General features: G+C 49.7%; 1 protein-coding gene across 1 annotated transcript; it reads left to right on the top strand.

The window, feature by feature from the left end:
• The first annotated feature begins 13,488 nt into the window (after window positions 1-13,488).
• H2AZ2 (H2A.Z variant histone 2) lies at window positions 13,489-19,843 on the top strand. Its single transcript, XM_072763032.1, has 5 exons — window positions 13,489-13,608; window positions 15,038-15,115; window positions 16,426-16,539; window positions 18,705-18,834; window positions 19,514-19,843. Exons 1-5 carry the CDS (start codon window positions 13,606-13,608, stop codon window positions 19,573-19,575), a joined length of 387 nt encoding a protein of 128 aa, XP_072619133.1. The 5' UTR covers window positions 13,489-13,605; the 3' UTR covers window positions 19,576-19,843.
• Window positions 19,844-22,526: the final 2,683 nt, after the last annotated feature.

The raw sequence follows: 22,526 nt of genomic DNA on the forward strand, positions 1-22,526 counted from the left end.
TCAGTTGGAAATCTTTCATCCAAGCATTCGATGTATGAATTGGTGACCCTCCACTATTCCCAAAGAAACCCATGGTAGCTGATAAATAATAATAATAATAATAATTTTAGAAAAGGAAATAAACTTCAGCTTTTGAAACCATTGGTTGCAAGTATTGGAAGCCACACTGAAAAGAGGAAAATGATGAAAGTGGTCCCTTCAGAAGAAAGGGAAAGATGAGCAAATTAAACACTGGGGGAGCACTCTGGAATATCTCAGCTGTGGTTTCTCTTCTCCAGAGCGTTTCCCTTGTTGTAGCCTCGAAATTTGGTGAATACTCAAAAGAATCAGAGACCTTTTAGAAATGACTTGACATAACTCACACAGCCTTTCTGGATCTTTCTCATGTGTAAAATGAGGATCATAGATTGTATTTTGCATTTTGTTATAAAGATTAAAAAGTATGTGTAAGGCACTTAACACTTAGGATGATGTCTACCACAGAGGAGTAGGCCCTCCAATTTTAAGGTGCATGAATTTTAAGTCTTGAAAAATGTAATCATTTGTTCTATTATCACGTTAATTTTTTATTTTACTTCTCCCTCATGTAAAATTGAAATATTTTTAAATGCATTTTTTATAAAAGCACTTATAAAGCTGACACATAGCCAAGAAATGCAGTTTAGAAAATACCAAAGAACATTCAAAATCCAACCCACATTACCCTAAATAATTCATTGTTGGATGTTGCTACATTTCCTGGCAATGCATTTCTATGTGAATGAAAGAATGAGAAAAAGACAGCAGATTCTCTTCAGGCAGCTTTCAGCACCGTTTCTTGAAAAGATTGTGCTCTGCCCATTGCATCATCTCAACACCTTTTTCAGATACCAAGTGACCAGAGAGACTCTTGCCAATCCGATTGATCTGTCTACCCTGTGCCAGCCCCATGCCATCTCCATCACTGCAGCTTTGTGCTAAGTTTTTTTAAAAGATTTTTATTTATTTATTTGAGAGACAGAGAGAGAGAAAGAGAGAGAGAGAGCTTGCACAAGCAAGGGGAGTGGCAGGCAGAGGCAGAGGGAGAAGCAGACTCTGCTGAGCAGGGAGCCCAATGTGGGATCAATCCTGGGACCCTGGGATCATGACCTTAGCCGAAGGCAGATGCTTCATCCACTGAGCCACTAGGTGCCCCTGGGGTAAGTTTTGAAATTGAAGAGTGTGGGTTTTCCGTAGATGGCCTCCATCAGGCCTCCATCAGGACCTCCATCAGGTCCATCATTAGAAGAAGTTCCTTTCTAATCTTAATTGTTGGGTGTTTTTATGATGAAAAGGTGTTGGATGGGATCCCTGGGTGGCTCAGCGGTTTGGCGCCTGCCTTTGGTACAGGGCGTGATCCTGGAGTCCAGGGATCGAGTCCCGCGTTGGGCTCCCTGCATGGAGCCTGCTTCTCCCTCTGCCTGTGTCTCTGCCTCTCTCTCTATCATGAATAAATAAATAAAATCTTTAAAAAAAAAAAAGATGTTGGATTTGGTCAAATGCTTTTCCTGCCTTTTTTGGGATGATCACATGTTTCTTATCCTTTATCCTACTAATATGGTACATTGCTTGCTTTTCCTCTGCCTAGCTGACCTTGCATTCCAGGTGTAAGCCTTTTTACATGTCACTGGGTCTGTTTTCACGAGTTGAGCAATCTGTTTCTAGATTTACAAGGGAGTTGGTGTGTGGGATGTTTTTCTCATAGGATCTCTGTCCTATGTTAGTCCCAGGGTAATAATGAAGTGGGAAGTGTCCTATCCTATTTTTTTGGAGGAGTTTGTGAAGGATTGATATTACTTCTTTTTAAAAAAAATTTATTCATGAGAGACACACAGAGAGAGGAAGACACATAGGCTGATGGAGAAGCAGGCTCCTCGCAGGGAGCCTGATGCGACACTCGATCCCAGGACCCAAGGGTCACAACCTGAGCCAAAGGCAGACGCTCAACCACTGAGCCACCCAGGCACCCCGATATTAATTCTTCTGATAGAATTCAACAGTTAAGGGATCCCTGGGTGGCGCAGCGGTTTGGCGCCTGCCTTTGGCCCAGCATGCGATCTTGGAGACCCAGGATCGAATCCCACATCAGGCTCCCGGTGCATGGAGCCTGCTTCTCCCTCCGCCTGTGTCTCTGCCTCTCTCTCTCTCTCTCTATGTGACTATCATAAATAAATAAATAAATAAATAATTTTTAAAAAAAAAGAATTCAACAGTTAAGACTCAGCTTTTCTTTGTAGGAATATCTTAAATTACTAATTCAATTTCTCGACTTGTCATACATCTATTCAGATTTTCTAGTATTTTCTGGAGTTTCTATCTTCTCAGGACTCTGCCCAATTCAAGGAGGTCACTTAATTTGTGGTCACAGAGCTGTCCAAAAGCATTCTGATCATCCTTCTTATTTCTGGAAGGCTGGTAGTGATCTTCCCTCTCTCACTTTCCATTTCTCTGATCTCATTCCTCTTTTCTTCTTCTCACTTAGTCTAGCTGAACCATAGTTCTGTTCATCTTTACAAAGAACCAACTTTTAGTGTCACTGATCTTGGTCTGTTGTTGTCTTATTCTCCACTTCCTCTTGAATCTTTATTATGTTCTTCCCTCTGCTTGCTTACAGTTTGCTCTTTTCTGTTTTATTTTTATTTGTTATTATTTTTTTAAAGATTTATTTATTTATTCATGATAGACAGAGAGAGGCAGAAACACAGGAGAAGGGAGAAGCAGGCTCCATGCCAGGAGCCCGATGCAGGACCCGATCCCAGGACTCCAGGATCGTGCCCTGGGCCAGAGGCAGGCGCCAAACCGCTGAGCCACCCAGGGATCCCCTCTGTTTTATTTTTTAAAAGATTTTATTTCTTTATTCATGAGAGACACAGGGAGAGGCGGAGGCATAGACAAAGGGAGGAGCAGGCTCCCTGTGGGGAACCCGATGTAGGACTTGATCCCGGACCCTGGAATCTCAACCTGAACAAAAGGTAGACACTCGACCACTGAGCCACCCGGGTACCCCTGCTCTGTTGTGTTTTATTGTTTAAGGAAAGGACGCATGCACGTTGTACAAATTCAAGAGGACCGAAGGCTTTTTTTGTAAGGAAACTATTTTCCCGTAAAAACATCTGTTGCTCCTTTGCTTTCCATTGGATTTGCTAGTGGTGGGGCAGATGTGAATGTAAACGTAAAATAAAGTGACTGTGAGTCCGTGATCACTAGTTGTGTGAGGGGTACTTCAAGCCCATTGGAACTATCGCTTTACCTTGGCATACATTTAAAATTTTCATAATAAAAACTTACATATGCACATATCCTGTGCCTATCCATCAAGGTCCTTTCGGGTTCCAGGGGACACCACATGTGTCTGAACAGAGAGGATATAAAGGATTTTAACTAGATACAAAATTGCTAACTGATAAGTGGTAAAGGGGAAGACTCTAAGCTTTTGGCAGTTGGCAGCTACCCTCAAGGAGCAAAAGGAAAACCTTAGAACCTCAGGGGAAGGGCCCGTGGCTGGAGCTCACAGCTGAGGGAAGGGCTGGCTGGATCGAGGAGGCCCACCTGGTTTGGCAGGAGTTGGAAAAACGGATTCAGTGATGGCTATGTAAGAGGTAAAGCACTGCTTGGGCGAAGCTCGGAGCAGGCCAGCAGAATTGCGTCCTGGCCCTGACTGTCCAGCGCGTTCCCTTCAGCGCTCCGCGGCCGCAGAACCAAGCAGGTCGGGGAGCCACGCACCGGCTCAGCAGCGCCAGCAGAGCGCTGGCTCCGGGGGCTGCTCCTCACTGACCACAGCGGAACCAGGTACGTGCTGGCTCATGGAGGCAGCTTCCCTAACGCCCCAGGCATGTTTTTTTTTTTTTTTCTTTTTAATTAAAGACTCAAAAGAGAATTTGGCTGTGCTTTACAAGAGTGGCCCGAAGAAAGTGTCTGTCTCTTAACGCCTTCATGATATTTGGTAGAGTCCCTCAGTGTTGAAAGGAATTTAAAACTGAACACACAGGGATCCCTGGGTGGCTCAGCGGTTTAGCGTCTGCCTTTGGCCCAGGGTGTGATCCTGGGGTCCCAGGATTGAGTCCCGTGTCGGGCTTCCTGCCAGGGGCCTGCTTCTCCCTCTGCCTGTGTCTCTGCCTCTTTCTCTCTCTTTCTCTCTCTCTGTGTCTCTCATGAATAAATAAATAAAATATTTTTTAAAAAGCTCTGGGAATTGGGAATCCCTAGGTGGCTCAGTGGTTTGGTGCCTGCCTTTGGCCCAGGGCGCGATCCTGGAGTCCCAGGATCAAGTCCCACATCGGGCTCCTGGCGTGGAGCCTGCTTCTCCCTCCTCCTGTGTCTCTGCCTCTCTCTCTCTCTCTCTCTCTCTCTCTATGTCTATAATAAATAAATAAATAAATCTTAAAAAAAAAAAAAAAAAAGCTCTGGGAATCCATGTAGTAATCATGTAATCATTAAGACCGTCTTCCCGAGGGATCCCTGGGTGGCGCAGCGGTTTGGCGCCTGCCTTTGGCCCAGGGCGCGATCCTGGAGACCCAGGATCGAAACCCACATCGGGCTCCCAGTGCATGGAGCCGATGCATGGAGCCTGCTTCCCTCTCTCTCTCTCTCTCTCTCTTGAAAGGCAGGAGGATGAGGATGCTGTCATCACTCTGGAAGCCTGGGAAGATGGATGACTAGGGTAGGATGACTGCTACCCTCTGTACCTTTACAATTCTGTGCTCATGAATACATCACCCACTTGAAAAATCAACTACAACTTTGCAAAGAAAAACCTTTGCGTTAGGTCAGGTTTCCCAGGAAACAGACTCTAATGTGGGAGGATTTGCCTTCGCCAGTTTGCGGGGGGGGGGGTGCTCCTGGTGAAACTGCTATAAGAAAATGAAGAGATGGATGGAGGAGAGGGAGAAGTGGGACAGCAGTGCCAGCAGATTGGGGGGAATCACACACAGGACACTATAGAGTCCAAGGGCTCTTCAAGATGCTTTCAAATTAAGGCACAGGACTGGGGCACCGCTACCCCACCTCCACCAGCCTGGGAGGCCGGCTGTGCCCAGAGGACTGACCCCTGGGCCATGCTGCCCCCTTGGGTCGAGCACACTTCCTGGGAAGACTCCTGAGCAATGACCAGTGGACCCCGGGCAGCTGAGGAAACAGGTGCCTCTGTGTGGACCTGCTCAGACGCTCTTGTGCACCCTCCCTGCCAGCCCTGAAGAAACCCCCGCCCCCGTGAGTGAGTGGGACCAGGCCTAACCCTGAGGCAGCCCATCCAGGCGCCTCCCATGAATTCAAGCAACAAAAACATTCTGTTTTTCCGAGATAGGAAAACTATCCCCCCCCTCGCCCTGACTGGAAAAGTCCCTGAACATGGTCGTGTTGACCTTCAAAGAAATCAATCACGTCATAACCTGAATGCTATGCTACTCCCGCGTTTTCTTTGCCTTTAAAAGATGCCTGTAATTGCTAATCGGCGCTCTGCCCCCTCTGAGGATGAGAGCCCGTTTGCGCAAACGTTCAATAAACCCTCTTGCTTGTTGCATCTGCCTGTCTGTGGTCTGAGTCTCTGGGGCGTCCACCGGGACACGTTGGCACCCGTGAGCCAGGGTCCAACATTTGGGGGCTCGTCTGGGATCCGAGACGCCCCCAGGCTCAATCCTAAGACAGGTAGGAGGTAAGACCGAGCTCGCTAAATGTCATATCTGTCTCGTCCGTCTGTCTGACTGGCCGGGTCCGTATTGTGCCGGGTCTGTACTGTGCCTGCAGGACTCTGTACTCTGTTTTTGGACCAGTGGGGGAGGCAGACGTGCCCGAGACCCCTGGTCCCGCTCCAGAGTCTGACTCTGGAGTAGTCTGGAAGAGGAACGGAGCCCCGGCACTCCCTCCTCTTCAGGGAGGGTCGTTGTTCGAGACCGCTCCCATCCGTATCCGCCGCGCCAGTCCTGTCATTCGTGTGCGTCTGTTTGTTCTGTGTCTTTCTCTCTGTCCTCTTCCTCACCGCTCACCTCTTTTCTACACCCATGGGACAGACTGTAACCACCCCTTTAAGCCTCACTCTAGATCACTGGAAAGAAGTCGCCAGCCGGGCACACAACCTTTCAGTCGAAGTCAGAAGATGAAAATGGGTCACCTTCTGCTCCTCAGAGTGGCCGACTCTCAATGTCGGGTGGCCCAGGGACGGAACTTTTAACATTGGTGTTATCTTGCAGGTGAAGGCCCTGGTCTTTCAGCCAGGACCCAATGGACACCTCGATCAGGTGCCGTACATCATAGTTTGGGAGGATCTCGCTAAAAACCCACCCCCCTGGATAAAATGCTTCACCCCTTCTCAGGGGGGACCGGGCCGAGACCCCACCCCCTCCCTGCGTCACTCCCCTTATTCCCCGCCCTACCTCTCCCTCCGCTCCCTCAGCTCCGTCCCCCGACTCTACTGGGGTAGAGAGGTGACCCCTCGCTTCACCCCCGCTCTCCAGTCGCCTCCGCTTTCGACGAGAGCGTGAGGGGGAGTCGGAAGACGTCTGGACCTCCCAGGCACGTCCCCTCCGATCAGTGGGCGGCCAGATGCAATACTGGCCGTTCTCTGCCTCTGACCTTTACAATTGGAAAACTCATAACCCCACTTTCTCCCAAGACCCCCTGGCACTAACCGGGTTAATTGAGTCAATTCTGTTGACCCACCAGCCGACCTGGGATGCCTGCCAACAGCTCCTGCAGACTCTCCTCACCACGGAGGAGACAGCGCGTCTACCTCAAAGCACGGAAAAGCATCCCGGGGGCGGATGGGAGGCCGACCCAGCTGCCTAATGAAATTGAGGATGTTTTCCCCTTGGTTCGCCCGACCTGGGACTACGACACTGCTGCTGGTAGGGAGCGGCTCCGTCTCTATCACCAGGTACTCCTAGTGGGTCTCAAAGGGGCAGGGCGACGCCCCACCAATTTGGCAAAGGTACGTGCTATAGTGCAGGGGAAAGATGAGGCGCCGGCAGGTTTTCTGGAAAGATTAATGGAAGGCTACCGTAGGTACACCCCCTTTGACCCCTTGGCCAAAGATCGACAACCAGATGTAATCATGTCCTTCATCGGACAATCGGCCTCAGGTATTTGTAATAAGTTACAACGGTAGGAGGGACTTCAGGGATACACCTTATAGGACTTAGAGAGAGAGAGAGAGAGAGAGAGAGAGACCCCAGAGGAAAGGGAGGAAAGGATCCGTAAAGAGCAAGAGGAACGAGAGAATAAAAGAGATAAAAGAAACGCAATAAAGAACTGACTGGGATACTGGCCACCGTAGTACAGGGCTCAGGGCAGAGTAAGTCAGGACAGAGTAAGGACCTGGGAGACAAAAGAAAACCACGGGTTGAACGAGACCAGCGTGCCTACTGCAAGAAAAAAGGACATGGGGTTAAAGATTGTCAAAAGAAGGGCCAAACGCAGGGACCTAAGGAGAAGCCCATTGCTGTTCTGTCCCTAGAAGATAAAGATTAGGGGTGTCAGGGCCAGGAGCCCCCCCCCCCCCGAGGCTCGGATAACCCTTAAAGTGGGGGGCCAACCTGCGACCTTCCTGGTTGATACGGGAGCTCAACATTCAGTTTTAACTGAGGCAGAAGGACCCTTGAGCTCTATCTAAAGATGCATTCTTTTGCCTAAAGTTAAGCTCTCAAAGCCAGCCTATTTTTGCCTTTGAATGGAAAGATCCTGAGACGGGATTCTCAGGACAACTCACTTGAACAAGGCTACCACAGGGATTCAAAAACTCCCCCACCTTGTTCCACAAAGCCTTGCAACAGGACTTGGCAGACTTCCGAGTTGGCCATCCGGACCTCGTTCTCCTGCAGTACGTGGATGATTTGCTCATAGCGGCTAAGACAGAACAGGATTGTGTAAAAGGTACGGGGGCCCTGCTCTAGAGACTGGGAGGACTGGGGTATAGGGCCTCCACCAAAAAGGCCCAAATAGGCCAGAGACAAGTGACCTATCTGGGATATCTCCTGGAAGGAGGCCAGAGGTGGCTGACCGAGGGCCACAAAAAGGCTGTAGCCCTGATCCCAGCACCCACTAATGCCAGAGGGCTACGAGAGTTCCTCAGCAGTGCTGGGTTCTGCCACCTCTGGGTACCCGGGTTTGCAGAGCTGGCGGCTCCCCTATATCCTCTCACGAAATCCAACACCCCCTACCACTGGGGAAAGGAGCAACAATTGGCTTTTGACAAAATAAAAAGGGCCTTATTGACCGCCCCTGCCCTGAGCCTCCCAGATGTAACCAAGCCATTTGCGCTATATGCTGATGAACGCCGAGGAATAGCCAAAGGGGTCCTAACTCAGAAACTGGGACCCTGAAAAAGGCCTGTGGCATACTTTTCAAAAAATTAGACAGCGTGGCTGCAGGATGGCCCCCATGTCTCCGAATAATAGCGGCTGTGGCAGTCCTGGTAAAAGACTCAGATAAGCTGGCCTTTGGCCAACCCCTCACTGTGGTGGCCCCCCCACCCCATAGAGACAGTCATCCGCCAGCCCCCTGATGGATGGCTCTCAAACGCTCGGGTCACCCATTATCAGGCCATGTTACTGAATTCCGAGCGGATACGGTTTGGAACGGCTACATCCCTAAACCTGGCCACCTTGCTTCCAGAAACCGAGTCCCCCTCCCTGGTAATGCATGATTGCCACCAGATCCTAGCCGAGGTCCATGGCACCAGAGGGGACTTGACGGACCAGCCTTTGCCAGATGCTGAAGCAACCTGGTACACAGATGGGAGTAGCTTTCTACGAAATGGTGAACGTAAAGCCGGGGCGGCCGTGGTAGATTAAAAAAAAAAAAACTGTCATCTGGGCCAGTGCCCTAAAGCCTGGGACTTCAGCTCAAAGGGCGGAGCTTATAGCCCTAACTCAGGCCCTAAAAAAGGCTAAGGACAAAAAGGTCAACATTTATACTGACAGCAGAAAATTGAGTATAATTCACTGTCCTGGGCATCAGCACGGCAACAACCCAGTAGCAGAGGGGAACAGGATGGCCGATGAAACAGCACGAGCCGCTGCACTAGGCCCATAGGAGGATGGACAGAAGCCTTCCCCACCAGACGAGAAACTGCCCAGGTGGTTGTCAAGAAAATCCTAGAAGAAATTTTCCCCCAGTTTGGACTGCCCAAGGTAATAGGGTCGGACAACGGCCCTGCCTTCGTCTCCCAGGTAAGTCAGTTGGTGGCCAGATTACTGGGGATAAATTGGAAATTACATTGTGCATACAGACCCCAGAGCTCAGGACAGGTAGAAAGAATGAATAGAACAATTAAAGAGACCCTAACCAAATTGACATTGGAGACTGGCACTAGAGACTGGGTCCAACTCCTCCCCTTGGTCCTGTTCCGAGTCCGGAACACTCCCACGCGCCATGGACTAACTCCTTACGAGATTGTCTATGGAGGTTCCCCACCAGTGATGGACTTACTAGATTCTGCTATTGACCCTCTTGCTAATACTCCCGGTTTACAGGACAGGCTAAAGGTGCTCCAGATTATCCAGCACCAGATCTGGAGACCGCTTGCAGCTGTCTACCGCCCTGGAGATGCAACCGACCCACACCCGTTCCAGATGGGTGACTCCGTCCACGTCAGGAGACATCAGTCCAGGACCCTTGAGTCCTGCTGGAAGGGCCCATAGGCCGTACTACTAACCACCCCAACCGCCCTAAAAGTAGACGGTATTGCTGCTTGGGTCCACGCCTCGCACGTCAAGTGTGCCCCATCAACGAGCACCGCTGATGCCAGCCAGGACGGACCGGGCGAGCCACTCCAATGGAAGCTCCACTGCACCCGAAACCCGTTCAAGATAAGACTTTCAAAAATTGTTCAATGACAATTGTTATATTCCTACCTCTCCTAGCGCTTTTCACCCCCGCCAAAGGTAACCCTCATGCCCCCAAAAAGTTAACCTGGCAGGTACTAACATCTGGGGGTGACGAGGTCTGGTCAATAACAAAAACTACTCCCATAGGAACCTGGTGGCCCAACCTGTATCCTGACTTATGTAAATTAACCATAGGGGCCCCCAGCCCATGGGACCTAGAGGGGTATTCCGACACCTCTAAAGTCCCCAACCGAGAAAGCCCCCCCGGACGAAAAGGATTAGACTCCTGGGGAGGATGTGGCACGCCGGACAGGAGGACCATGTTACACACCCTCCCCTTCTATGTCTGTCCCGAATACCACAGAGATCGCAGGCTAAATCCCACCTGTGGAGGGGGGGGAACACTTCCATTGTAAAAATTGGGGGTGCAAGACTACGGGAGACACAGGATGGGAGGCCCTCCTCCTCCTGGGATTACATCACTGTCAAGGCTAACTATACTCACCCGGGGTTACCAGGAACACTGCAATACTACCGCCCCAATTTTAGGGACTGACTTTTACCTGGTGCCCCAGCCGGGAACCTGGTGGGCATGCAACAAAGGCCTCACCCTCTGTGTATCTGCTCAGGTCCTAAATGACTCTGAGGACTTCTGTGTTATGGTGCAGATTATGCCCAGGGTATTCTATCACCCTGCTGAAACTCTAAAAAATCAGTATGACAGACATCCCACCCGTTTTCAGCGCGAGCCTGTCTCCCTAACCCTAGCCGTTATGCTGGGACTAGGGGTCGCAACTGGGGTGGGTACTGGCGCAGCTGCTCTGATCCAGGGCTCACGACGTTATTTAGAACTCCAGGCAGCTGTAGATAAAGATCTACGGGCACTAGAGCAGTCCGTTTCTTTTTTTCTTTTTTTTTTTTTTTTATTTATGATAGGCACACAGTGAGAGAGAGAGAGGCAGAGACACAGGCAGAGGGAGAAGCAGGCTCCATGCACCAGGAGCCCGACGTGGGATTCGATCCTGGATCTCCAGGATCGCGCCCTGGGCCAAAGGCAGGCGCCAAACCGCTGCGCCACCCAGGGATCCCGAGCAGTCCGTTTCTAAGTTAGAGCAATCCCTTACCTCACTTTCAGAAGTAGTACTTCAAAACAGGAGAAGCTTGGGTTTACTATTCCTGAAAGAGGGAGGACTGTGTGCGGCCCTGGGAGAAGAATGCTGTTTCTATGCAGACCACTCTGGAATCATCAGGGACTCCACGGCCAAACTCAGAGATAGGCTAAATAAAAGACAAAGGGACCGGGAGGCCCAGCAGGGTTGGTTTGAAGGCTGGTTTAACCAGTCTCCCTGGATGACCACCCTAATCTCTACCATTATGGGCCCTCTAGTTATCCTGCTCCTACTAACTTTTGGCCCCTGCATCATCAACCAGCTGCTCCAGTTCATCCGAGAAAGATTGTCCATTACCCAAGCTCTGGTACTAACTCAACAATATCGAGCCCTTCAAACTGAAAAAATAAAACTTCCTTAAGATTTTAAGGTTAAAATCAGCCCAAACAAAGAGGAGGGAATGAAGAAACCCCACACCCCTGCCCCCGGGAGTAGGACCAGGCCAAACCCTGAGGCAGCCCATCCAGGCGCCTCCCATGAATTCAAGCAACAAAAACATTCTGTTTTTCCGAGATAAGAAAACTATCCCCCCCCCTCGCCCTGACTGGAAAAGTCCCTGAACATGGTCGTGTTGACCTTCAAAGAAATCAAGCATGTCATAACTCAAATGCTACGCTACTCCCGCGGTTTTTTGCCTTTAAAAGATGCCTGTAATTGCCAATCGGGGCTCTGCCACCTCTGAGGCGGAAAGCCCGTTTGCGCAAACGTTCAATAAACCCTCTTGCTTGTTGCATCTGCCTGTCTGGGGTCTGAGTCTCTGGGGCGTCCACCAGGACACGTTGGCACCTGTGAGCCAGGGTCCAACAGCCCCATGACCCCAGCCACAGTTTCTGGTTCAGACGTGTGGGTTGGGGTCCGAATCTGCTCTTCCAACAATTGCGAGTGATGCTGATGGTGCCGCGTAGGCACTGCGCCTGGAGAAGCATCACACCGTCTCTGATCGGGTTGCATCACGTGTGGCAATTTATCACCAAGGGATGCTAATCCCTCAATTGCCCTGGTCACACTGGGGTTCTTTGCGAGCTCATGCCACCTTCCTTGCAGCCCGGCTCTCGGGGAGCTAGACTTGATTCACTAACACACCTGCTTTCAAAGATCGGTAACAGGCAGTGTTTATAGATGCCAGAAAACCCCATCGGTTTTCTGGAGTCTGTGGGCTTCACTCCATTTCTCGCGGCTCTCAACAGGACACAGAAGCCAGGACAGGGGTCTTCAGTACCACTTGAGAGGAGCACCAGGGTCTGTCAATCTAACTCCATGTTCCCCGAATCCGTGAGCAAAGTTTATCGGGTATTGATCCGTGCTAGGTACCCGGTGAGTGCTTTCTCCAGGCCACCGCGTAGCACTCACCCAAACCCTGCACGGTGGGCCGGCGTGGGATACGAGGTGCCTTGGCGGGTCACACACGCAGCCAGGGAGGGCCCCAGGGCGGTTTCCGGAGGCGGGGTCTGCAGGTTCAAAGTGGGGCGGGGCAGGCCTGCAGGGGAGCGAGGTAAATGAGGAGGGGCGGGGTCTGCAGGTGCACGGGGCAGGGGCGGAGTCTGCAGGGGAGCGAGGGGCAATGAGGAGGGGCGGGGTCTGCAGGTTCAAGGTGGGGAGCGGGGTCTGCAGGTGCACGGGGGCGCAGGTCTGCAGGGGAACGCGGGGCAATGAGGAGCGGCGGGTTTGCAGGTGCACAGTGGGCGGGGCAGGTCTGCAGGGGAGCGAGGGGCAAAGAGGAGGGGCGGAGTCAGCAGGGGCGCGCGGGGCGCAGAGGGGGCCCGGGGCACCGAGGGCATCTGCTCCTGGGCCACTCGGGTTGCTGACCGGAACGCCCTTCTCCCACCCCGGAGTCCCGAGGGAGCGCTGGCACCAGGGCCATCCGGTGCACCCCACAGGAAGCGCCCACGAAACCTCCGGGGTCCCCGCCGCGCGGAAGCGGGAGGAGGGCAGCAGGACAAATGCCGACGCAGGGCGCCGCACGCGGACCAGCGAAAGGCAGGAACACCCGGCGGGCCGGGTCCTGGGGAGGCCGGCCTCACTCCGGGGGTCCGCACACCGCTCCCGGCCGCGGGCCACCCAAACCCTGCTGCGTCCCACACCGCGGCTGACCGGGTGCCGAGAACGCGCGGGAAAGCCGCGGCCGCCTCCGAATTGCCCACCCATTGGCTAACCCCACTGTCGTTCACGGAAGCCCGCCTCCCCTGCTCGCGGGCAGTGCTCTCATTGGCTGACTACCCAGCCGTCCGCCCTTATTAGCCCGCCCCTCCGCTCTTCGGGCAGGAGTCGTGGCAACAGGCGGACAGAGGTACGCGGCCCCGCCCTCGCGCGCGCACACGAGCGCGTCAGTGTTGGGGCTGGAGGCCCCGCCCCCGCGTGCCGTGTGCAAAAACAAACAGCCGTTAGGGAGGAGGTGCCGGGGGCGGGGCCTGGCTAGAAGGGGGCGCGCGATTGGGCGGTTGCCGGGGTTCAAACCAGCAAGGCGAGCGAGGATTGGCCGGGGCGGCGCGAAGCGGGCACCGGTTATTGTCCGGGCTCCGGCGGCGGCGGCGGCGGGGGTGGTGGTGGTCGGTGCCCCGGAGCGGCGGCTCGGCGGGAGCGAGGGCGGGAGCGGCCGAGACATGGTGAGGGCGGCGGCCTAGCGGCCAGGGTCGGCGCCGCTACCTGTTGAGGCGGCCCGGGGCCCCCGCCCGCCCTGGCGCCGGCGAGCAGCGAGGGGAGCGGGCCGTGCGGCCGGCCTGCGTCCCGGGCGGGCGGCGGGCTCTCCGCTGGGTCCCCGGGCAGCGCCGCGCACCTGCGTCTCTCCGCCAGCGGCCGCACGGGAGCTAAAAATACCAGCGGCTGCGAGCTGTGGGCTTGCTGCGGAGCCGCGGTCCCCGGGGGCCGGCGGGCAGTTGTCCCGCGGGCGGGAGCTCCTCCGTCCTGGGCGCTAGGGACCAGGTGTCCGGCGGCAGGTGTCCCGCGGGCGGGAGCTCCTCCGTCCCCGGAGTCAGGGGGCAAGTGTCCCACAGGCCGGAGGGCAGATGGGGGAGACGGCGAGCAGGTGTCCAGCCGGCAGAGCTCCTGCAGCCGGGGGACAGTGCATACCTGCACTTCGTTTGTTGAAATGGCTGCATATTTTCCCTTGCACCTCTGTACCATGCTTTATTTGTGAACGGCCAGATTATTTTTTTCTATCAGTTGATAGAAATTTGTTTAACCCTGTTAGTGTAAACTGGAAGGCCCTTTTTTTTTTTTTAATTCTCAAATATACATAAGAAAATTTGCCATTTTAGCCACTCTTTCATGTCCAGTCAGTGGTATTAAGTACGTTGTTCTGCAACCAGCACTGCCAGTCATCTCCAGAACTTTCCTTTCTTCCCAGAGTGGAACTCTGTACCCATTGCACACTGACTCTTTGTTCCAGCCTCTGGCAGCCCCCCTTCTACTCTGTCCCTCTGGTTTTGACCAGATGCTCCTGTAAGATGCACTAACAGTATTTGTCCTTTGGGGTCATGTCCTTTATGGGTCCATGTCAGAGCAGGTGCCAGAACGTCCTCTTTATAGCTGAGTACTAGTCCATTGTGTACACGTACTGCATCCCCTACCTTCGCAGACACCGCTGTTTCTGTCTTTGGGCTGTTGTGAACATGCACGCACATCACATTGTTCTATTCTGTGGGGAGAGACCAAGGGTGGGATTGCTGGGTCATGTATTTCCATGTTTACATTTTTGAGAGTTTTATTTTTTAAGGTGCTTTTTTTTCTCTGTCCCCGACAATTAATCTTCTGATTATTTCAGTGGAAATGATGTATTTTAACTGTTTTTGTTTAATCTCTTAAAAATACCTTATGAATTATTTCCAGTGTAAAAGTTATAGTCTTGATGGTTTGACATACTTATGTAACTTTATGGTGAAATAACACGTGTATATTTGAAATTGAGGAAGGAGATCATGTAGTCTTTTTAACTACCTTAAGTAAAACTGGCAAAAATTATTTCCCAAGTATTTCTGAAATAGCATCTTCCAACTCTTCATCTGGAGCTTTTTTTTTTTTTTTTTTTTAACTTAGGCTGGAGGCAAAGCTGGAAAGGACAGTGGGAAGGCCAAGGCTAAGGCAGTATCTCGCTCCCAGAGAGCCGGGCTACAGGTAATTGATGCTCTTGTCATTCACTATTAAATTAGTTTCTTGGAAAAAAAAAAAATAAAATAAAAATAAATAAATTAGTTTCTTGGGATGTTTGGGTGGCTCAGCAGTTGAGCATCTGCCCTTGGCTCAGGGCGTGATCCCGGGTCCAGGGATCGAGTTCCACATCGGGCTCCCTGAGTGGAACCTGCTTCTTTCTCTGCCTGTGTCTCTGCGCCTCTCTCTCTCTCTCTCATGACTAAGTAAATAAGTTTCTTTACTGTTGTGAGGACCATAGATGTTATATTAATTACAAAAATGTACTTGTACTCCTGGCTTTTTAATGAGATTAATTGATCAAAATGTAAATCCTGGGATCCCTGGGTGGCGCAGCGGTTTGGTGCCTGCCTTTGGCCCAGGGTGCGATCCTGGAGACCCGGGATCGAATCCCCCGTCGGGCTCCCGGTGCATGGAGCGTGCTTCTCCCTCTGCCTGTGTCTCTGCCCCTCTCTGTGTCTCTCACGAATAAATAAAATCTTAAAAAGATAAAAAGAAAGGGTTTCAGCATTTCCACTGAAATTTTGCCGTTGAAGGGGCGTCTGGGTGGCTCAGGTGGTTAGACGTCTGACTCTGGATCTCGGCTCAAGTCATGATCCTAGGTTATGAGTTCAAGCTCTGCATCAGGCTCTAGGCTGGGTGCAGTGCCTCCTTAAACATGAATAAATAAATGAGTAAATGAATGACTCTTGCTTTTGGAAAGGAGGGGTATAGGGGTGGGGTATGGTGGGGACTGGCAGGAGTTCAGGGGCACAGCACTGGGACCTCTGGGAGCTGAGGAGATTCTTAGAACAGTGAGGGAATGGTGTTGGCTTTTCCTAACTATCAGATCCCCTCTTGAACCTGAGCAAGGAAGGGTGGCGCTGGGGTCCAAGGAAGGTGGGAGTGGAAGTCACATGAGACTGTTCTCTGGATTGATGACCCCGACACAACTTAAGGCCCCGTGGGACGAGCAGTGGATGCCGCACCACGTGGTTTCTCTGCAAGTTGCCATGACACCCCGTATTCAGAATTGATTCCTAAAAGCCCGTGGTGGTTCCTGGCACTGTGCCTTTTCTTCGCTCTTCAGTAGGGTAAACGGCGTGAAGATGTGGGGTTCCTTTCCAGGACACACACAAGCCTAGGGACTGCTCCTTGCCAAATAGGTCTGACCTCTGATGCATGCAACCAAATTTACCTTCTCTCCTGCTTTCCCTTGTCGCTCTGCCATGCATCATACTAGGTAGAGTGATGTCAAGACTCTTAGGTGCTTCCCATTCTGATGGTCTGTCTTTCAGTTTCCCGTGGGCCGCATCCACAGACATCTGAAGACTCGCACCACCAGCCATGGAAGGGTCGGTGCCACGGCTGCTGTGTACAGCGCTGCGATTCTGGAGTACCTCACTGCAGAGGTCGGCAAAGGGGTCTGTTGTTCATGGGGTTTGTGGGGGTCTGAGGGGCTGGAACCCGTGAGTCAGGGCTTGAAACAAAATGATACATGTACTTTAAGCTGCATCTTGCTGGTCCTAGCTGCCCAGCACTGGGGGCAGAGGAACCTTCATGTACTCACGTTTAAAGTTCAGGCTAGGGTCAGTGACCCATAGTTTAAGCGATGTGACAACAGAGTGTACAATCCTTTCAGTTCTAGAGTAGTAGTGAAGGGAGCCCTGATAATACGTATCATTGCGATGTGATCCTTGTGAGGTTAGACCAGAATCTTCATGAGTGAAGATTTGGGGTGGGGTCAGGGTTTGCCACTGTGATGGTACAGCTTTAAAGATCATAGTGATGAGGAATTTTGGTAAAAGACCTTATTGGTCCTTTTGGTTCTCTGGGGGGTCATATGCCTAAAATGCTGCATCTTGGTCAGTTTGACTTCTCAGAAAGAAAAGTTAATTCATTCTTAAGACTTGGCTGATGGATTAGCACTGCCTCAGTCCAGCCCCATTCAGGGCTCTGAAACTCCTTTAGCCACATCCCAAGCTGGGGCATTTGTTAGAGTAGCAGGTGGTGGCAGTAGTCAAGCGGGTAGACCCAGGGAAGGTTCTTCCCCAGCAGAGATGTGGTTGATGTGTGTATTGTCACTGCTGTCATTTCGTGAACCTTGACCCCCAGACAGTGTCAAATCTGTTAGGTCCTGAGCCAGGCAGTTAGTGTGGGTGATGCAGAGCCTTTGTCCTCCTCTCTCCTGCAGCAGCTCACACCAGTGTGTTTAGTGGCAGACTTTGGAGAGGTGTACATTTAACTCCTTCACTCGTGGGGAGGCTCTGATTGTTCCAGATACTTAAGTTTGGGGGTTTAGTCACTAGAAGTAAAGAAAATACTGGAATCTAAGGTCAGGGATAATCATTTATCGCCCTTGGCTTTGCACTAGGATCACTTGGGCAGCCTTCAAAAGATGCTTGGATGAGGCCTCCCCCCACAGACCATCCAGAGTCTCTGGGGCTAATGAAGGGGGTCCTGGTGGTTTTTACAGCGTGCTAGTGGCTTCTGATGCACACCAGGGCTTCCTGCCACTCTATCTCAGTGCGGCTCGTGGAGTTATTTTTGTAGGACTTCCATCAGAGGTTTTTTTTTTTTTTTTTTAAGATTTATCTATTTATTTATGATAGAGAGAGAGGCAGAGACACAGGTGGAGGGAGAAGCAGGCTCCATGCCAAGAGCCCGATGTGGGACTCGATCCCGGGACTCCAGGATCGCGCCCTGGGCCAAAGGCAGGCGCCAATCCTCTGAGCCACCCAGGGATCCCTCCATCAGAGGTTTTATAATGCTTGTATAGCCCGTGGAGGCAAAAACAAATTAAAAATGCAGTTTTATGGCCAGTTGGGACTTTGAAATTCTTTTAGTTGAAATTCCCATTCTAGAATGAAGGGCTTCTAGTACATTGCTTGCCGATTATAGGGCCCAGTGATGTTAAAAACTCTGAATAAGAAAGTATTTTCATTATATTTTTAAACTTTTCCACAAGTCGTAAGAAAGAAATTCCAGCCTTTAAGGACTCTGCACTTGGGGATCCCTGGGTGGCTCAGTGGTTTAGCGCCTGCCTTTGGCCCAGGGCGTGATCCTGGAGTCCCAGGATCGAGTCCGGCATCGGGCCCCCGGCATGGAGCCTGCTTCTCCCTCTGCCTGTGTCTCTGCCTCTCTCTCTCTCTATCATGAATAAATAAATAAATAAATCTTTCAAAAAAAAGGGGGGGGGGCTCTGCACAAATAGACTACAGGGTTATAGTAAATGAATGATTTTCCTAGATGTTCATATTCAGAATCTTGGCAAAGAGATGGTGTTATCCCTTGCCCTTCTTTTTTTTTTTTTTCCTTGCCCTTCTTCCTGTAGAAGCAGGTTCTTGCTCAAGTGTCTAGCATTTCTGCAGAAAGTGGCTATAAAAGGACCCAATGGAGTAATGAGATTTCTCTAAAAGCATCAGAAATATAAGAAGGAACTGGTGTTGTTGGTTTATGTATTTGTTGTGTGTCTTGTGTACAGATGCCGCAGGAATCTTTTTATCTATAATTGCAAGTCTCTACTGATCTTCAAATGCTTTGCCCTCTAACGTGCTCTCTCACACGTACCTTGTAGGTGCTGGAGCTGGCAGGTAATGCTTCCAAGGACCTCAAGGTAAAGCGGATCACTCCGCGCCACTTGCAGCTTGCAATCCGCGGTGATGAAGAATTGGATTCTCTCATCAAGGCTACCATCGCTGGGGGTGGTGCGTATGATTACCTCTTCAGCCTCTGTCGTACTGGCCTTTCTTTTTTTTTTTTTCGTACTGGCCATTCTAACGACATATTTCAGATCAGCGATCCAGCACCTGTGAAGTTGGCTAGAACACACACAGGCTTAGAGTCCATCAGTGTGGGCTCCGTTACAATTAAGGCTTCTGTTGGTCCTGACCTGAATACATAGTCCTCCTTTGTAGCCACATACAGGGCTACTTTTATTTTAGCAAGCTCCTTGTCTGAATCTCATATATGATACTTACAACTTAGTGTTTAAAGTATTTCTCATACACTTTAACTCTGTTAAAAATGACCTTGAGAAACTGCTGATGGTGAGCCCTTGAAACCCAGGGCTGAGGTCATTGAGCATTTAAGGGGAGTGCAGGTGTGATGTGAGCTGTGGTTCAAAGTCTTTGCTGGGTCACCTTCAAAGAACCTTCTGGAAGCTGTGATGGGTCTTGCCCCCAAACCAAGAAAGCACTGTTTTGCATAGTTTTAGGGGGAGTTCCCAGACCCCAAGAGAGGGAGCCTTTACTGGCTGTAGGTACAGTCACAGGATCAGTGTGTGAAAGGGGACGTTATGGAATTTCATTTCTGTGTGGTCGCTGTCCATGGAGACACTGTCCATGGAGCCAGCGCAAAGTTGTTGATCTGTGCATTTCCTTCCAGGTGTGATCCCGCACATCCACAAGTCTCTGATTGGAAAGAAGGGACAGCAGAAAACCGCTTAGAGCATTGTTTTACTCGACCCCTTCCTCCCCGTCATTGTACTGTAACTGGGACAGAAGAAATAATGGGGATATGTGGAATTTTTAAAAGAGGCGGATGGAAAAGCATAGACAATTACTGTAGACGTGATAAGAGATATTTGTACGTTCTTAGGCTCAAACTTTGATAAAGTACCTTTCCATGTGGCAGCACTTGTGTGTTGATTGGCTAGGTTTCTCCCGTGTGTTTTATACAAAAATGGAATTGATAAACCATTTTTTACAAAAATAATTTGTCTCAAAACTGTTCTGTTTGTGATGGGTTGGAAATATTTTGGTCATACTTTGAAATTTCTTAAATTTCCAATCGGTTATCCTATATTCACAATTTTAAAACAGATATTGGGACTATAGAGTCTCCTATTATTATGTAAATCTTAGGTGACTCTCCATTTGCAGTACGCACTGTTATTTTACCCACAATGAAGGAAAGAAAAACTGCCAATTAAACCATGGTATGCCAGCAATTAGGAGATGCATCCCAATTCCAGAGGGATTTGAGGATGAAAATGTACATTTAGAATTGATGAAATTCTAGTGGGGATAGTGGAATTACTTTGAATTATTTACTGAGCATTTATTATGTGGCAGGCCCTGAACTAAGTGCTTTAGTAATTGAGAAATTCTGTTACACCCATTTTTAAAGGTATGGAAACCGAGGCTCACAGAAGTTCCTGTTCTCCGGAAGCCATTTATCTCTTAGACCGGAGCCTGCGGGGCTGGGATACAAGCTTTGATTTGGCTGACTCCACAGCCTCCCTCTTACCTGGGATTAAAGTTAAATTTATCAGTTTTCTACTTTTACTTAAACTTCCAGCTTTTAGTGGTCTTTTATTGCTACAGTAACACTCAGCAATTTGTGCCATATTTTTGAAACTATTTGACTTTGTCAGTTTCTAAGTAACTTGTAAGATTTAATTAATGTACCGATTAATGGTCCATCAGAAAGTTCTATTTTTCTGCTTGGAAGTCTTCATTAAAAAAGAAAATTTCTAAATGTTTTATAATGTAGCACTATCAAAACAAAACTCATTTTTAAAAACTTATTTTTATTATGGAAAATTTCAAAATACAGAAAAATAAAGAGAATAGTATAATGAACCCCAGTGTACTCCTCCGACTTCCAGCAGTTATCCTGTGGTCAGCTGCGTTTTACCTGGATGCCCCTCGATCCCTCTTCCCAGTGGATTATTGGTTTGAATCATGTTTGAGCATGATTTATTTTCACATCTGCATACCTGCTAAGTCTAATGCTGGGGCAATTTGGTCCATAGTCACAATCTTAACACAGCATTTGATAGATCAGGTCTCCTCAGTATTCAGATTTTCCTATCAGCTGTTTACCGTTGGTTTGTTTGAATCAAGATCCAGACATGTTCTGTATCTTTTTTTTTTTCTTTTAAGTCCTCCCTGCCCAGTGTGGGGCTGAAACTCACAACCCTGAGATCGAGAGTCGAGCACTCCCGCGACCCCACCAGTGGGCGTCCCAGCATGTTTTGTATCTTATCTGTATCTTATGTTTTGTTGATGCCTCTTGTCCCTTTTTAATCTATAAGCTTCTCTTCCCTGTTTGTTTTTATTATTTAATTTTTGAAGAAACTGTTGTTTTCCCTACAGATTTTACTAAATACACCCAAATGATATTTAGATGTTCTTCTGTCCCCTGAATTTCCTGTATGTGGATGGATCTAGAGGGGTTGGTTTTTGCTGCATTTTGCTTTGTCACAAAAGTAATTTATAGGTGACACTGTGTAGCTCCCGTTGGACCACATCAGGGGCACCTAAATGGCTGCATGAACACAGATGGGTCAGGTGCGCCAGCCCAGTCCTTGCACCCTGCAGACACCTCTGCTTGTCCCCGGGAGTCCTGGACACTCTAAACCGTCCCTACCCAGTCGCAGGTTTGTATTGGGGATCAGATAGGGGACCCTCTTGTGTTCCTTCTACATCTGGAATTCTGTATATTGCTTTTATTCTCTTTGATTACAAGGCAGGATAAGATTTCAAATTCTAAAAAAAAAAAAAGAAAATTTCAAATTCTGATCGAATCATCTCAGCACATACTTTGAAGTTTCTACATTGAGAGGGCCAGCAGTTAGATCTGTGTAAAGTCTTAGTCGTTTTCAGAAGGCCAAGTAGCAACAGAAAAGAAGGCAAAATCATCAACAGAGAGTAATAGGGTCTTTTCCTAGAGTTTTCTAGAGAATTGCTTTAGATACCAGCTGCTTCTTTTTTTTTTTTTTTTTTTTTTTTTTAAGATTGTATTCATTTGAGCAAGCATGAGCAGGGGGACGGGCAGAGGGAGAGGGAGAAGCAGACTTGCCCCTGAGCAGGGACCCTGGGATCATGACCTGAGCTGAAGAGGGGAGATGTTTCACCAACTGAGCCACCCAGGCATCCCAAAAGCTTTTCTTTAAAAAGGGAGTTTTAGGGCAGCCCTGGTGGCTCAGCGGTTTAGCACCGCCTGCGGTCTGGGGTGTGATCCTGGAGATCTGGGATCGAGTCCCATGTCGGGTTCCCTGCATGGAGCCTGCTTCTCCCTCAGCCTGTGTCTCTGCCTCTCTCTCTCTCTCTCTCTCTGTCTTAATAAATAAATAAAATCTTTTTAAAAAAATAAAAAGGGAGTTTTATATTAAAAAAATAAAAGACCTTCAAGGCATCTGGAGGGCTCAATGGGTTGAGTGTTTGACTCTTGAATTCAGCTCAGGCATGATCTCAGGGTTGTGGGATTTTGCTCTGCATCGGGCTCTCTGCGCAGCGTGGAGTCTGCTTCTCCCTTTCTCTCTCTGTGCCCCCTTCCCTTTCCCTACTGCTCTAAAAATAAATAATAATTTAAAAAATTTTTAAAGACCCACTCTAGCATCTAAAGTTTTTTAACTTATAAAATTTTATAAAAGAGATTTATGTACAGTGTG

The sequence above is a fragment of the Vulpes vulpes genome, chromosome 7 (assembly GCF_048418805.1).
Source record: "Vulpes vulpes isolate BD-2025 chromosome 7, VulVul3, whole genome shotgun sequence".
Classification (NCBI taxonomy): domain Eukaryota; kingdom Metazoa; phylum Chordata; class Mammalia; order Carnivora; family Canidae; genus Vulpes; species Vulpes vulpes.

What these genes read in the sequence shown, in the direction of transcription:
- H2AZ2 (XM_072763032.1), top strand. An exon ending in TGGAGTACCTCACTGCAGAG is followed by an intron (nt 16,540 to 18,704) that starts GTCGGCAAAGGG and finishes CGTACCTTGTAG; the next exon opens with GTGCTGGAGCTGGCAGGTAA. An exon ending in GGCTACCATCGCTGGGGGTG is followed by an intron (nt 18,835 to 19,513) that starts GTGCGTATGATT and finishes ATTTCCTTCCAG; the next exon opens with GTGTGATCCCGCACATCCAC.